Source organism: Symsagittifera roscoffensis, chromosome 5 (genome assembly GCF_963678635.1).
Source record: "Symsagittifera roscoffensis chromosome 5, txSymRosc1.1, whole genome shotgun sequence".
Lineage (NCBI taxonomy): Eukaryota > Metazoa > Xenacoelomorpha > Acoela > Convolutidae > Symsagittifera > Symsagittifera roscoffensis.
Genome location: NC_087066.1, coordinates 38,944,372 through 38,957,922, shown reverse-complemented (window position 1 = coordinate 38,957,922; position 13,551 = coordinate 38,944,372). Strand labels below are relative to the sequence as shown.

General features: G+C 31.1%; 1 protein-coding gene across 1 annotated transcript in view; it reads right to left on the bottom strand.

Moving 5' to 3' along the window:
• The window catches only part of LOC134846725 (uncharacterized), a 33,236-nt gene extending 26,562 nt beyond the window's left edge, over positions 1 to 6,674 (bottom strand). Inside the window, exons 1-2 of the mRNA XM_063864111.1 lie at positions 6,592 to 6,674; positions 5,411 to 5,904 (exon numbers count right to left, since the gene is read on the bottom strand). Of these exons, the coding sequence (XP_063720181.1) occupies positions 5,411 to 5,741 (331 nt within the window). The 5' untranslated portion in view covers positions 5,742 to 5,904; positions 6,592 to 6,674. The remainder of the gene's footprint in view (positions 1 to 5,410; positions 5,905 to 6,591) is intronic.
• Positions 6,675 to 13,551: the final 6,877 nt, after the last annotated feature.

Sequence of the window (13,551 nt, the reverse complement as noted above, 5' to 3'; positions counted from 1 at the left end):
AATTATAAAAATTTAATTTAATTAGCTTGGCTTAGCTAAAAAACTGAACTTTAACGTTTGATTGTCTTGACATGATCTCTAAAAACTAAAACTTTGACGGAAATCTTTGTTTTAAAAAGTAAAAACTTGTTTTAATTAAGCCAGGATTCCAGCGTTATGCTTTGCAGCCATACATTTGGTGAAAAAAAAAACAATTTTTCAACTCGAAAACTACATTTTTTCTAAAACTGAAATTTCATTTTGAAACTTGAAACTTAAATTCTCAACTTTAAATTTGGACTTAAAGAAAGGACGAAAAATTGGTCAAAAGACAGACTAAAGAGACAAAAAGTGTAAAACTGTAAAAATATCAGTTTTTGACTACTGGGTGAAAGTATCTTAGGCTTATGATATTCTTAGTGAAAAGACATGCTTTTTTTTCAATAAACTTGAATTTTGTGCTAAAACTGAAAATTTTAAAACAAACCATGTCATGACAATTTAGTTTTAAAGACTCGAATTTGAGTTTTAGGACTAGATTGTTTATTTTCTGTTTATTTTCTAGAAGACAATCAGACTCGAATTTGAGTTTTAGGACTAGATTGTTTATTTTTATCCCTTTGAGCGTTAAAAAAGAATTAGAAAAATCAAACAATCTCCAAAAATCTAAGCCAAAGCTACTACTAACTAAAATGCTCATTATTTCTTCCAAAATCTTCATTTTAGATGTTTCAAAGTGACTTTTGTGTTTGAGTTCTCTTTTATTAACTATATTTCTCAGAATAAGGACTCTAAACCAAACAAAAACAAAAATTTTGTTACAAAATTTTGTGAATCAAGCTATGAAACGTAATATTCACACTTGATAACCAAGTATTATTTTTTTAGGCTCGTTTTAATACCATTAATTCTCCTTAAAAGTAGAAATCCGACGCTCAAAACTGAATTTGTTTTCTCAAAATTTGTTTTCTCAAGCCTAATACTTACAATAACTTATCAATTAATGCTAGGTTTTCGCTTTATTGTAATTGTTTGTTTTTCTAACAAATTGAAATTTTTGCTCTATTATTGAATACTACAAAAAGATTATCAAGCTTTTTACATGCAATTAGGCTTTTCTTACTATTACTTAAGCTACAATGTGACTCGTAACACCTAGTTTAAAACTTGGAAATTGGATTATAATGTAGAAAAATTTTGCTTTTAATTTTTATTTCTGAAGCTGAAACTTAAAATTGTCTCATAAATTACGCTTCAGAAATAAAATTTTTGGTGATTTTTCAAGTCAATTTAAACAAAATTAAAAAATCTTGACAAATTTTTTTGAAAAAGAAAATGGTATTTGACTTCAATTTAAGAAACTGGATCTTTTTAATTCCTTTCAAATTTTTGTGTTACCCTGTGTTGAAATTTTTGACATCAATTCACAAATTTTAGCTTTTGTGTTCTTAAAAGTTTCCGTAAAAAGAAAATTACACCTGAATTTTGGCTCACATCGCTATAGCAAATCAGATAAATGGATAAAATTTAAAAGCTTAAACGTCAGTTTTCAAATTTATATGTGGTTAAGCGCTTGTTTACTTTAAAATTGATGTTTTGTTCGAATTGATGTTTTCTATGTGTTGTCTCTAGAACACTTTGTGAAACACCACCCTAATTTTTTGTAGAAAAAAAACACTCAAAAGATCCTCCCGTAATTTTAGGTTGTAAGTTCCTAGGGTCTTGCTAAGGAAAAGTGAGACTAACCCTAGAACTAACGAAGATTTTGAAAGAGTGCAAAGACTTTATTATATGTTGGACGTTTTGAATCAATTTTTCACTCAACTTAGGGTAATCTTAATTTGAACAATGGAACACATATTCCTTTAATTTAGAAAATGGAATGTTTCTTGAGCACTTTAGCATGAATTATAGTGATTGGGTAGTAGGCTGAGTTTGGTTTACTGATGATAAAAACGCTTCAACTTACACGTATAGGTTATATTAGATACGTATACGTCAAATTAGTAGAGATAAGTCCTACGGCCTAAGTAGCGGCCTTCGGCAGAGAAAAATTTCTTCGGGAGTTTTTTGAAAATATTAATAAGTTAAGATTTCATGAGCTACTGTCAGGTTGTAACTGTCTTAGGCTGTTAGCAAGGCAAGAATTCGTTATCAAAACTAGTTTCTAGCAATAGAGCTATCGGGCTCTAAAGACAGATACTGCTTGGTCCCTGGGTTAATCAGGTTGCAAACTAACTGACAGACACAATTTCCTAAATTTTTTATTCAACAAAAGTTGCTTTGGTCAGTTGTGGATAATTAATTTCTTAAGGAGTAGCTCTCTGCTGCGGTCGCAACAGTTTATATTAGTAAACCATGATTACTATGACAGGGCATCGAACACTCGAAACGAACGACTTACGATGATGCATCACAATTGTGCCTCCTATAAACTAATTTTGTCTCAGCTAAAACTGCTTTTCAAAGCATCTATATTAACAGTTTAATCAGGCATAACCAATTAAAAAATGTGCCTCGCTGCAATGGTAATTTTGCATATGAGTGCAGCTTTATGTGCCAAATTGGGAAAAATACGACGCCCAATACATCTTCTATTTTATGGTTATTGAAAAACTGACATCCTTGTGATGAACGGTAAACGAGATTTGTTTTAATTATTAAAGGTTCTTACCACAGAAACGGTTTTTGTAGATTACTGCTACAGTTCCTGATTGCATAGTCGCTTAAAATGATTTTTCTGCTGTTAGTGCTGGAGACCTTTGTTAAAACACGTGTTTTCTTTAATTTGCTTCAAATTATGGTGGCTTTGACGGCTTTTTAGTTAATTCAGTTGGTATTTTTTACTCAGCTAAAATGCTGCAAATGACTAAAAACATTAAACGTCAAAATTAAAAAACTTTTTTCAAGAATTTGACTTTTTATTGTGACATAAACTAATTTATTCCTGATGACTTTGACAGTTTTGTTGTTCTTCCCTCTCATTTTTGTTCTCTTGACTGTTTCTGACAGAATGAACAGAAAATTTTTAATGAACAGAAAATTAAAAAAGCTTTTAGATTTTGAATGACTTGTGATCGTCTTCATTGAAAATGGAGTAGTTTTGAGTGTCACAAAAACGTTGAGGAGAAGGCATGACGGTTCTGGTACATCTATGTTGTGCCCAAATCACAAGAAAGTATACATTTTTCGGATTTCTTTAACAATCTACCTCTTTGGTAACTAGTAACGATTTGCCAATCTGTTAAAACAAATTGTTCAATGGTAAAGCATATGTGAACTCTGTACCTAATAACGAATCTTCCCTTTCTTTTTCAAAAATTTGAAAGGAATTAAAAAGATCCAGTTTCTTAAATTGAAGTCAAATACCATTTTCTTTTTCAAAAAAATTTGTCAAGATTTTTTCAATTTTGTTTAAATTGACTTGAAAAATCACCAAAAATTTTATTTCTGAAGCGTAAACTTTAACTTGTCTGATACTGAGGGGAAAAATGAGCTATTTTCGTTACCAGGCTAAACTGTGTATTTTAAGATTTATAAACGGATATCGCTACAAGGACGCTCTCTTTGTTCTTCTTTTGTTCATTGTTTTTCCTTGATCGTGCCAACAAAGTTGTTACAAAATTTAACAAGACCTACAAACATTAAATTGAGCGCTTATCCAGTGCACAGTTTGGCCTCGTAATGTTTTAAAAGGTATTTCTGTTTTAAGCTCATTTGAATATGATATTTCACTTTTGTTAATTTTATGGGTGTTTAAAGATTGCCAGTTTTACCAGTCTGGACAATTAACGCTATTTTATCCGCTTCTAAATTGAAATAAAGCATAATGTTTTTACTAAACTTACGTACCTTTTGTGTTGGGCATAGTGAGTGGCGAGAAGTTTAAAAAACTTTTTTTTTCGTCCATGTTTTCAAAGTGAAGACGGAATACAGTTGCTCTGGCTTTTTTTTTCTTCGAGTATATTTCAAATTTTAAACTAGCCATCTCTAACATAATTTTAAAAATAATTAAAAAGATGCTTTACCGGTGATTTTTTTTCAAAGTTATGGGGGTTTAAAGATTGACAGTTTGGTTAATTTGGTATAATAAACGCGCGATATATTTCTCGCTAATAAAAATTGAGTGGAGATTTACTCTGTCCTAAAATTTGCTCCAATTTGAGTTGGGGCAAGCTATTTGGTCTATTTAATGTTTTGCTGTAAGCAAAATGTAACCCTTTGTTTCTTTACAAGTCGTGTGGGGTGATGATGTATAAAAAAACTCAAAAAACTGTTTGAAATTTTTTTTCAAAAATTTATCTATTTCTTAAAAATCGAATTGCTACATAGACCTGAAAATGCAGTTGGAACCTTCAGGGCTTTGCCCTGATACGAGCAGTCTTGTATCATTTTCTGTTTTGAATTTGGTATCAGTTTTTCAATTGATGTTTGAAAAAAAAACTCTTTCCAAGAGGTTAAAAAGCAGCAGGAATGTTCAAGGCTTCACCCTGATACGAGCAGTGTTGTCGCAACTGTTTCAGCTAAATTAAAGATATTTTATGATAATTTTAATTTATTACTGATTGAGCACCACTCTTTTCAGCGCAATTGAAAATTGAAAAAAAAAAAAAAAAAAAAACTTCCGATTAGTGAAAAAAAAATTTAATGCAATTAATGAAGAATTTAATAATAATAATCATCGTAATTATCACAACAACAATAAAAAATCATAATGATTAATATTATAGTAAAAATAAAAAATATATATAAAGTTGGGTTTATAAATATTTTATCATAGGTCTTTGGTTTCTCTGTTAACAGCAACCATCTGTTAATCTCTTATCAAATACTTCTATTTTATTTGACGATGTCGGCGAGTCTTTCAGGCTCAGTCAAGCATCTCTTCAAAGTCATATGATTCGACTTCGAATCAAACTCCAGCCACCGAAGTCAGAAAATTGTGACTTTCAGCTGATTTTCGGCAAAAGCAATGAAGAGGTATAAAATTCGACAACAGACAAGGCCTACACAGCGAAATATAATTTTTTTTCTAAATTATCCAGTATCCCCAAAGATAATGGCTTTTACTTCGGTTGTCCTTGATTCGCATATCTTATATTATTCTAATTTATGCTATCTTGAAAGACAAATATTCTGGATTTTTTATACTATTCGTATCTGCTTTTCAATTTAACCAGGAAAAACTCAATCGATAAAATTTCCATTTTATGTTTATTGAACTTTTCCCGACTTTCCTTTGAATTTATATTTCAAACATTTCTTTTCCACTATTAGGCCTTACACGACTAAAGAAATTTTGGTCGAACAAAATCTGCTCGACCAATTTTGGTCATGATATCGACCCGGGTTTGACCAATTTTGGTCATAAAATCGACCCGGGTGCAAATTACTAATGACAAAATCACACCGACCCGCTGATGCAAAATACCTCTAGGAAAGTCGTTGTCCTCAACCGGTGTCCCTGAAGGTTCCTCCACGTCGTCATCGTCAATCACAATAGGCGGGGGAGGAGTCACGAGGGGGGAAACATCTGCGTTTATAGTCATGCTGTCCCGTCCACCCTGTCGGTTGATTCCGGGAATGATCAAGTCGTCATTTGATTCGTCAATCGTGTTTTGGATAGGGTCGTCCTCGGCGTTTTCAATCACGATGTAAATGGGCGATGCCAGATTTATTTCCGGTAGCGTTGATGTTCGAGTTAGCAGGGCTTTTTTGGGTCGAGTTTTGAAAAACATTCTTTTCAAATAACCGAAAGGCATTTTCGATCATTAATCAAAGATGGATTAGTTAATTTAAATAAGTTTTTCAATTTTCGGAGGCAAAAAGGAAATAATTGGTCATTTAAACTGATGAATGAATTAAAGGCTCAAAACCACACCACTTTGGATTACAGTTCAGTTTTGTAACAGAAAAACTGATTAACTAATTTGAGAAGCACAGAGCAGTTTTTAATTTTTCCTTTGATTTTTGTACCCTCGAAAACGTTATTGTCTAAAAACGAATAACAACTTTTTAAAAATATACCAAACTAAATGAACTTTGATTTGAAAGCGACAATTGTTCATAGTTTAAATTGTTGATTTGTCGTTTTTTTGTTTATAATGAACAGGAAATGGATGGCAAATGGTATCGAATTAATAGAGGTAAATTGTCGCTTGCATCGTTAAGTATGAGCAAGTCACCACCGCTTCAGAAGAAAATTTCCCGCCTCGGGCAAGCTAATCTTAAAAATTGTTTTCCCTTCGCAAAACCATTCCCTCTTTTGTCAATAACATCTCTCAATGAAATTTGTTTTAACCAAGATTGGAGGCAAAAAAAACATTAAACCCCTACTATTAAAAGGAAAAACGACAGGCTAGTGAAAAATGGTCTAAATACGGAAACTAACAAACAGCCCCGCAATACCACGCAAACAACAATACAAACAATATTAATTCGCACCATACATTTCATTTCCTCAATAATGGCCTTTGTTTTATGATGTAATAATTATTTTCATTCCCTGTGCTGAGCGACACAAAATTATTGGATTTTTGTCAATTACATATGCGTTAATGAAAGGACCGCAAATTGATTCCCGAATAAAAAAAACTCTGTTTCAAAATGTACAAAAAGGGAACTTTTATTGGAAAAAAAAGAAAATAAATGAAGATAAAGCGACATTTTTTCATAAATTATCGCTTATTTTTATGTTAAGGACCCAACGCAACAACAAGCAAGAAAAATTTTTGCGATGTAGCGAAAACAATCAAGGAAAAAGGAAGCTAATGATTAGATATTTTTCCCCTCTCTTTTATCAGTATTTTGACGCAGTGCGTCAATAAATTGTGTCTTTGAACCTTTTAATGAGTTGGTTTTGCCAATCAAAAATCTGTCTGTTTTTTAATTACAGGTTGTAATATACAGTAATTTGGAAAAGATAAAAAACAGTAAATGCACTACTTCCAGCGAAAAAACTGCTAACAATTTAGTGAACATCTTAAAAAAAATAGTTAACTGAATACAATTATTTCCAAGGCCTTTTGGGCTTAAACTCCTCTTTTTCCGGCCGAAAAAAAGGGTTCTCAAATCTCTGGGTTTTGGTTTCATGTCAAAAATATTCTAGATACTGAGCTGTTAAGCCAATTTAAAACTATAGAAAAATGCATGGAAAAAATATCCAGTATTGAGAAAAAGGTTGTCGTTTGACTCGTTTTCCATCGATGTATAGAGGCAGATTAAAGAGGGTTGGGAAGAATCTAGATCCCTTTCATAACAAACCCCGAACTCCGCCCATGTCCAGGCCTTAACCTGCCAGACGCCAAGAAATTATCATACTTTTTTGATCTCCCCTCCTTTTAATTTTCAAGAACCAAAGTTCAAAAGTTTTCTAATCCTAAAAAAAACTTTACGCGTCGAGCAAATTAGAACAAAATTTTGCTATTTACAAATCATGGTGGGCTGAGCGTTTTAGTATTTTTGAAACTGCTTTTTGAAGCTGGAATTCAAATTACTATCACCATCACCCCTAGTCAATTCCTTTAAAGACAATTTTTGCAAAACTAGTTGTGATCAAGAGTTTCCGCGCTAATAGTAGCTTAAGGCCAAGGCAGCTTTTAAAAGCTATGGCTGACTTTGAAGTACTCGCTTCGCAAATTGTGGCGAACGAGCAAATTTTGCAACAGAATCATTATTTTTTTAGCAAGCTTTTCTACCACCTGCGCTTCAATCCCCAAATCTTTGTGTGACAAAAACATGATTTTATCATTAACAACTGTTCTTATTCATTTGGTCGTTTTCCTATTGCATCGTTTCCTTCTTTTTCATTTCATCAAAATATCGAATTTCATAACAGAAAATGATTGTTAACCAGGAAAAAGCTAGGGCAAAAAACATAACCGATTGCTGTGCAAGTAGCACAGAAAGTTGTGAACACAAAAATAAAAATCTAAAAATAAAAAACGATTTCATCTTTTCCGACATTGAGTCGTTTTTTTAATTCGGTATGTTCACAGGGTTTGAAGAAAAGTCTAGAATGTAGGGATATCCAATAGTCACAGTAAGTTAGTAAGTTGAACATATTCAATAACCTTATTTTTTTTGAAAAAAAAGAACAATGAAAAACTAAAAGCAATTTACAAAATTATCAAAAATGTTTTTTCATTTTTTTTTTCGAAAAAAAAATTAAAATTATAAAATTCTATCTCTCTATCTCAAGAAGGGGCTAGAAAAAACTTTCCAAAAAAAGGAAGGAACAAACTTGCTGCTTAAAAGGTTCATTCTTGTTTTAAGCCTACTCGTTGGCTTTATTTGCTCAAAGTTATCATAAAAGGTATCCGGTTTCCTCAACTGTGATAACCCGGTAACCGGCTAACAACTTAAGATATAAGCCAAAAAAATAGGGCAAAAAAATATGTAACAAATGAAGAAAATGGTCAATATAAATCAGATTTTGAGTTCAAAAATATGCATTAAAAATATTAAAAAACGATCAATGTAAGTCAGATACTGGGCAAAAACCAACCTATTAAATAGAGAAAAACGTCTTTAAAAATTAATTTTTGAGCTCAAAAATATCCAATAAAAATATTAGAAAACTATCAATGCAAACCAGATATTTAGCAAAAAAAATGTAAAAAATACAAAAAAGGTCAATAAAAATCTAATTTTGAGCTCAAAAATATGCAACAAAAAATAGAGAAAATTATCATTGGAAATCAGATTTTGGGAATAAACATATGTAACGATTGAAGAAAATTGTCAATATAAACCAGATTTTGAGATGAAAATATGCAATGAAATCATAAAAAATCATCAATGGAATCAGATTTTGGGCAAAAATAACTGCAGCAAAGGAAGAAACTGGTCAATATAAATCACATTTTGAGCTCAAAAATAGGCAATAAATTTATTAAAAAACTGTCAATGTAAACCAAAAGGGCAATCTTAAAACCCCCATAACTTTACTAAAAATGATCACAGATGAAATGCCTTTTCAATTTAAGCTTAAGAGAACAAGACCTTTTGAATGATATAAAAAATTCCGTCAAAAAAGCCTAGTTAAAAAGTCGAAGTTTGTCTGAAGAAAAAAAAACTGACCCCAAGCACAAATATTCCGTTACTTTTTATCGAAAGTCGGAACAATAATAGTAATGAAATTGATTTTAATGGCCAAAAGTTATTGTTTGAATCAAATTCTGAAATATTTATTCCAATCTTATTTCATTATTGTTTCTCATTTTTCTTATTATGCCTGATTTTAATAGATGCTCAACAATTTAATCTTTTTTGGTAATGCAATGGTAATTTTGATGGTCTTTGTTTCTGTCCAAGTTATATTTGAGAAGAACTTGAATGGAAATAACATTTGATTAATCGTAAATCGTACTTACTTAGTTTGTAATCATTTACATTCAACCTTAGCAAGTTAATTGAATCCTTCAGTTAATTTTTGTTGATGCTTGAAAAAATCTACAGATACTCAGAACGTTTCATTCATTTGATTTCCCTATTCCACTAAATTATACATCCAAGTCTAGATCGGCTTTGGGCCGAAGGTGTTTCAAGTCTTCACTAAACTCGGTTTCTCAGCCATATATGTAGTTGCAGTCTAATTCTTTTTGCTTTATTCTGCTTCATTTTGCTTTTTTAAGGTTTTATTTGTGGTTTCACACCATTAAAAAAAGTAATTGGTCTTTAAATTGTTCAGTTATGTAGGAAAATTGATCTACGTCTTCATATTCGTTAAGTAAGATTTCCATAAAAGCAATGTTAGCAGTATTCAAGATGTGTTATAATTAATCAGCAAACACGCTGCTCCAGTGTCTATTATAATTTTGACTTCAAGAACTTTTTTCTCTCCTACAGGATATTGACCGAGGTCAATCTACGCTTGTTTTTTGTGGTTGTCAGAGATTGAGTTAGTTGAAAATATTTTTTCCGCCCTCGTTATCACTAAAGTTGACTTAATTTTTTTTGCCACTGATTTGTACTCTAGGACTTCTACCAAGACTATCATCATCTCTACTTGTTGTTATAGCATTCGTTTGAGGCCTTACTCGGATGTTGTGATTTTTATTTTGCTAATCAGGCTGAGATTTTGCATCAAAATTTTCAAATCTTTTTCCGGCGGTGCTCTTACTGTTTTCAATATTTTATTTTGAGCTTATTCTAGAGTTAGAATGGGGTTGATGAGGATAGTCTTTCTCTAGATGTATGGCTAATGCTATGAGGGTTAAATATTTGAGTAAAACTGTGTCTATATCTTGATAAATCTGGCAGAAAACGATATACAGTTCATGTATGTTTTCTTTTGGGTGCTTATACAAAATGCTTAAATGGACTTTCTGGTTTTAATAATATACCATATATTTTTTGCTTTTTGTTTCCCACCTTAAAAATTCAAATTCAGTGCAGTAAGGGTGACTTTTTTTAAGATATGACAATGTAATTTACGACATTGCTAGGCTAATAATTGTATACTTAGAAAAATGCAATCACAGAAACCGCCTCAGTTTTAACTGAAATTATAAAAATTTAATTTAATTAGCTTGGCTTAGCTAAAAAACTGAACTTTAACGTTTGATTGTCTTGACATGATCTCTAAAAACTAAAACTTTGACGGAAATCTTTGTTTTAAAAAGTAAAAACTTGTTTTAATTAAGCCAGGATTCCAGCGTTATGCTTTGCAGCCATACATTTGGTGAAAAAAAAAACAATTTTTCAACTCGAAAACTACATTTTTTCTAAAACTGAAATTTCATTTTGAAACTTGAAACTTAAATTCTCAACTTTAAATTTGGACTTAAAGAAAGGACGAAAAATTGGTCAAAAGACAGACTAAAGAGACAAAAAGTGTAAAACTGTAAAAATATCAGTTTTTGACTACTGGGTGAAAGTATCTTAGGCTTATGATATTCTTAGTGAAAAGACATGCTTTTTTTTCAATAAACTTGAATTTTGTGCTAAAACTGAAAATTTTAAAACAAACCATGTCATGACAATTTAGTTTTAAAGACTCGAATTTGAGTTTTAGGACTAGATTGTTTATTTTCTGTTTATTTTCTAGAAGACAATCAGACTCGAATTTGAGTTTTAGGACTAGATTGTTTATTTTTATCCCTTTGAGCGTTAAAAAAGAATTAGAAAAATCAAACAATCTCCAAAAATCTAAGCCAAAGCTACTACTAACTAAAATGCTCATTATTTCTTCCAAAATCTTCATTTTAGATGTTTCAAAGTGACTTTTGTGTTTGAGTTCTCTTTTATTAACTATATTTCTCAGAATAAGGACTCTAAACCAAACAAAAACAAAAATTTTGTTACAAAATTTTGTGAATCAAGCTATGAAACGTAATATTCACACTTGATAACCAAGTATTATTTTTTTAGGCTCGTTTTAATACCATTAATTCTCCTTAAAAGTAGAAATCCGACGCTCAAAACTGAATTTGTTTTCTCAAAATTTGTTTTCTCAAGCCTAATACTTACAATAACTTATCAATTAATGCTAGGTTTTCGCTTTATTGTAATTGTTTGTTTTTCTAACAAATTGAAATTTTTGCTCTATTATTGAATACTACAAAAAGATTATCAAGCTTTTTACATGCAATTAGGCTTTTCTTACTATTACTTAAGCTACAATGTGACTCGTAACACCTAGTTTAAAACTTGGAAATTGGATTATAATGTAGAAAAATTTTGCTTTTAATTTTTATTTCTGAAGCTGAAACTTAAAATTGTCTCATAAATTACGCTTCAGAAATAAAATTTTTGGTGATTTTTCAAGTCAATTTAAACAAAATTAAAAAATCTTGACAAATTTTTTTGAAAAAGAAAATGGTATTTGACTTCAATTTAAGAAACTGGATCTTTTTAATTCCTTTCAAATTTTTGTGTTACCCTGTGTTGAAATTTTTGACATCAATTCACAAATTTTAGCTTTTGTGTTCTTAAAAGTTTCCGTAAAAAGAAAATTACACCTGAATTTTGGCTCACATCGCTATAGCAAATCAGATAAATGGATAAAATTTAAAAGCTTAAACGTCAGTTTTCAAATTTATATGTGGTTAAGCGCTTGTTTACTTTAAAATTGATGTTTTGTTCGAATTGATGTTTTCTATGTGTTGTCTCTAGAACACTTTGTGAAACACCACCCTAATTTTTTGTAGAAAAAAAACACTCAAAAGATCCTCCCGTAATTTTAGGTTGTAAGTTCCTAGGGTCTTGCTAAGGAAAAGTGAGACTAACCCTAGAACTAACGAAGATTTTGAAAGAGTGCAAAGACTTTATTATATGTTGGACGTTTTGAATCAATTTTTCACTCAACTTAGGGTAATCTTAATTTGAACAATGGAACACATATTCCTTTAATTTAGAAAATGGAATGTTTCTTGAGCACTTTAGCATGAATTATAGTGATTGGGTAGTAGGCTGAGTTTGGTTTACTGATGATAAAAACGCTTCAACTTACACGTATAGGTTATATTAGATACGTATACGTCAAATTAGTAGAGATAAGTCCTACGGCCTAAGTAGCGGCCTTCGGCAGAGAAAAATTTCTTCGGGAGTTTTTTGAAAATATTAATAAGTTAAGATTTCATGAGCTACTGTCAGGTTGTAACTGTCTTAGGCTGTTAGCAAGGCAAGAATTCGTTATCAAAACTAGTTTCTAGCAATAGAGCTATCGGGCTCTAAAGACAGATACTGCTTGGTCCCTGGGTTAATCAGGTTGCAAACTAACTGACAGACACAATTTCCTAAATTTTTTATTCAACAAAAGTTGCTTTGGTCAGTTGTGGATAATTAATTTCTTAAGGAGTAGCTCTCTGCTGCGGTCGCAACAGTTTATATTAGTAAACCATGATTACTATGACAGGGCATCGAACACTCGAAACGAACGACTTACGATGATGCATCACAATTGTGCCTCCTATAAACTAATTTTGTCTCAGCTAAAACTGCTTTTCAAAGCATCTATATTAACAGTTTAATCAGGCATAACCAATTAAAAAATGTGCCTCGCTGCAATGGTAATTTTGCATATGAGTGCAGCTTTATGTGCCAAATTGGGAAAAATACGACGCCCAATACATCTTCTATTTTATGGTTATTGAAAAACTGACATCCTTGTGATGAACGGTAAACGAGATTTGTTTTAATTATTAAAGGTTCTTACCACAGAAACGGTTTTTGTAGATTACTGCTACAGTTCCTGATTGCATAGTCGCTTAAAATGATTTTTCTGCTGTTAGTGCTGGAGACCTTTGTTAAAACACGTGTTTTCTTTAATTTGCTTCAAATTATGGTGGCTTTGACGGCTTTTTAGTTAATTCAGTTGGTATTTTTTACTCAGCTAAAATGCTGCAAATGACTAAAAACATTAAACGTCAAAATTAAAAAACTTTTTTCAAGAATTTGACTTTTTATTGTGACATAAACTAATTTATTCCTGATGACTTTGACAGTTTTGTTGTTCTTCCCTCTCATTTTTGTTCTCTTGACTGTTTCTGACAGAATGAACAGAAAATTTTTAATGAACAGAAAATTAAAAAAGCTTTTAGATTTTGAATGACTTGTGATCGTCTTCAT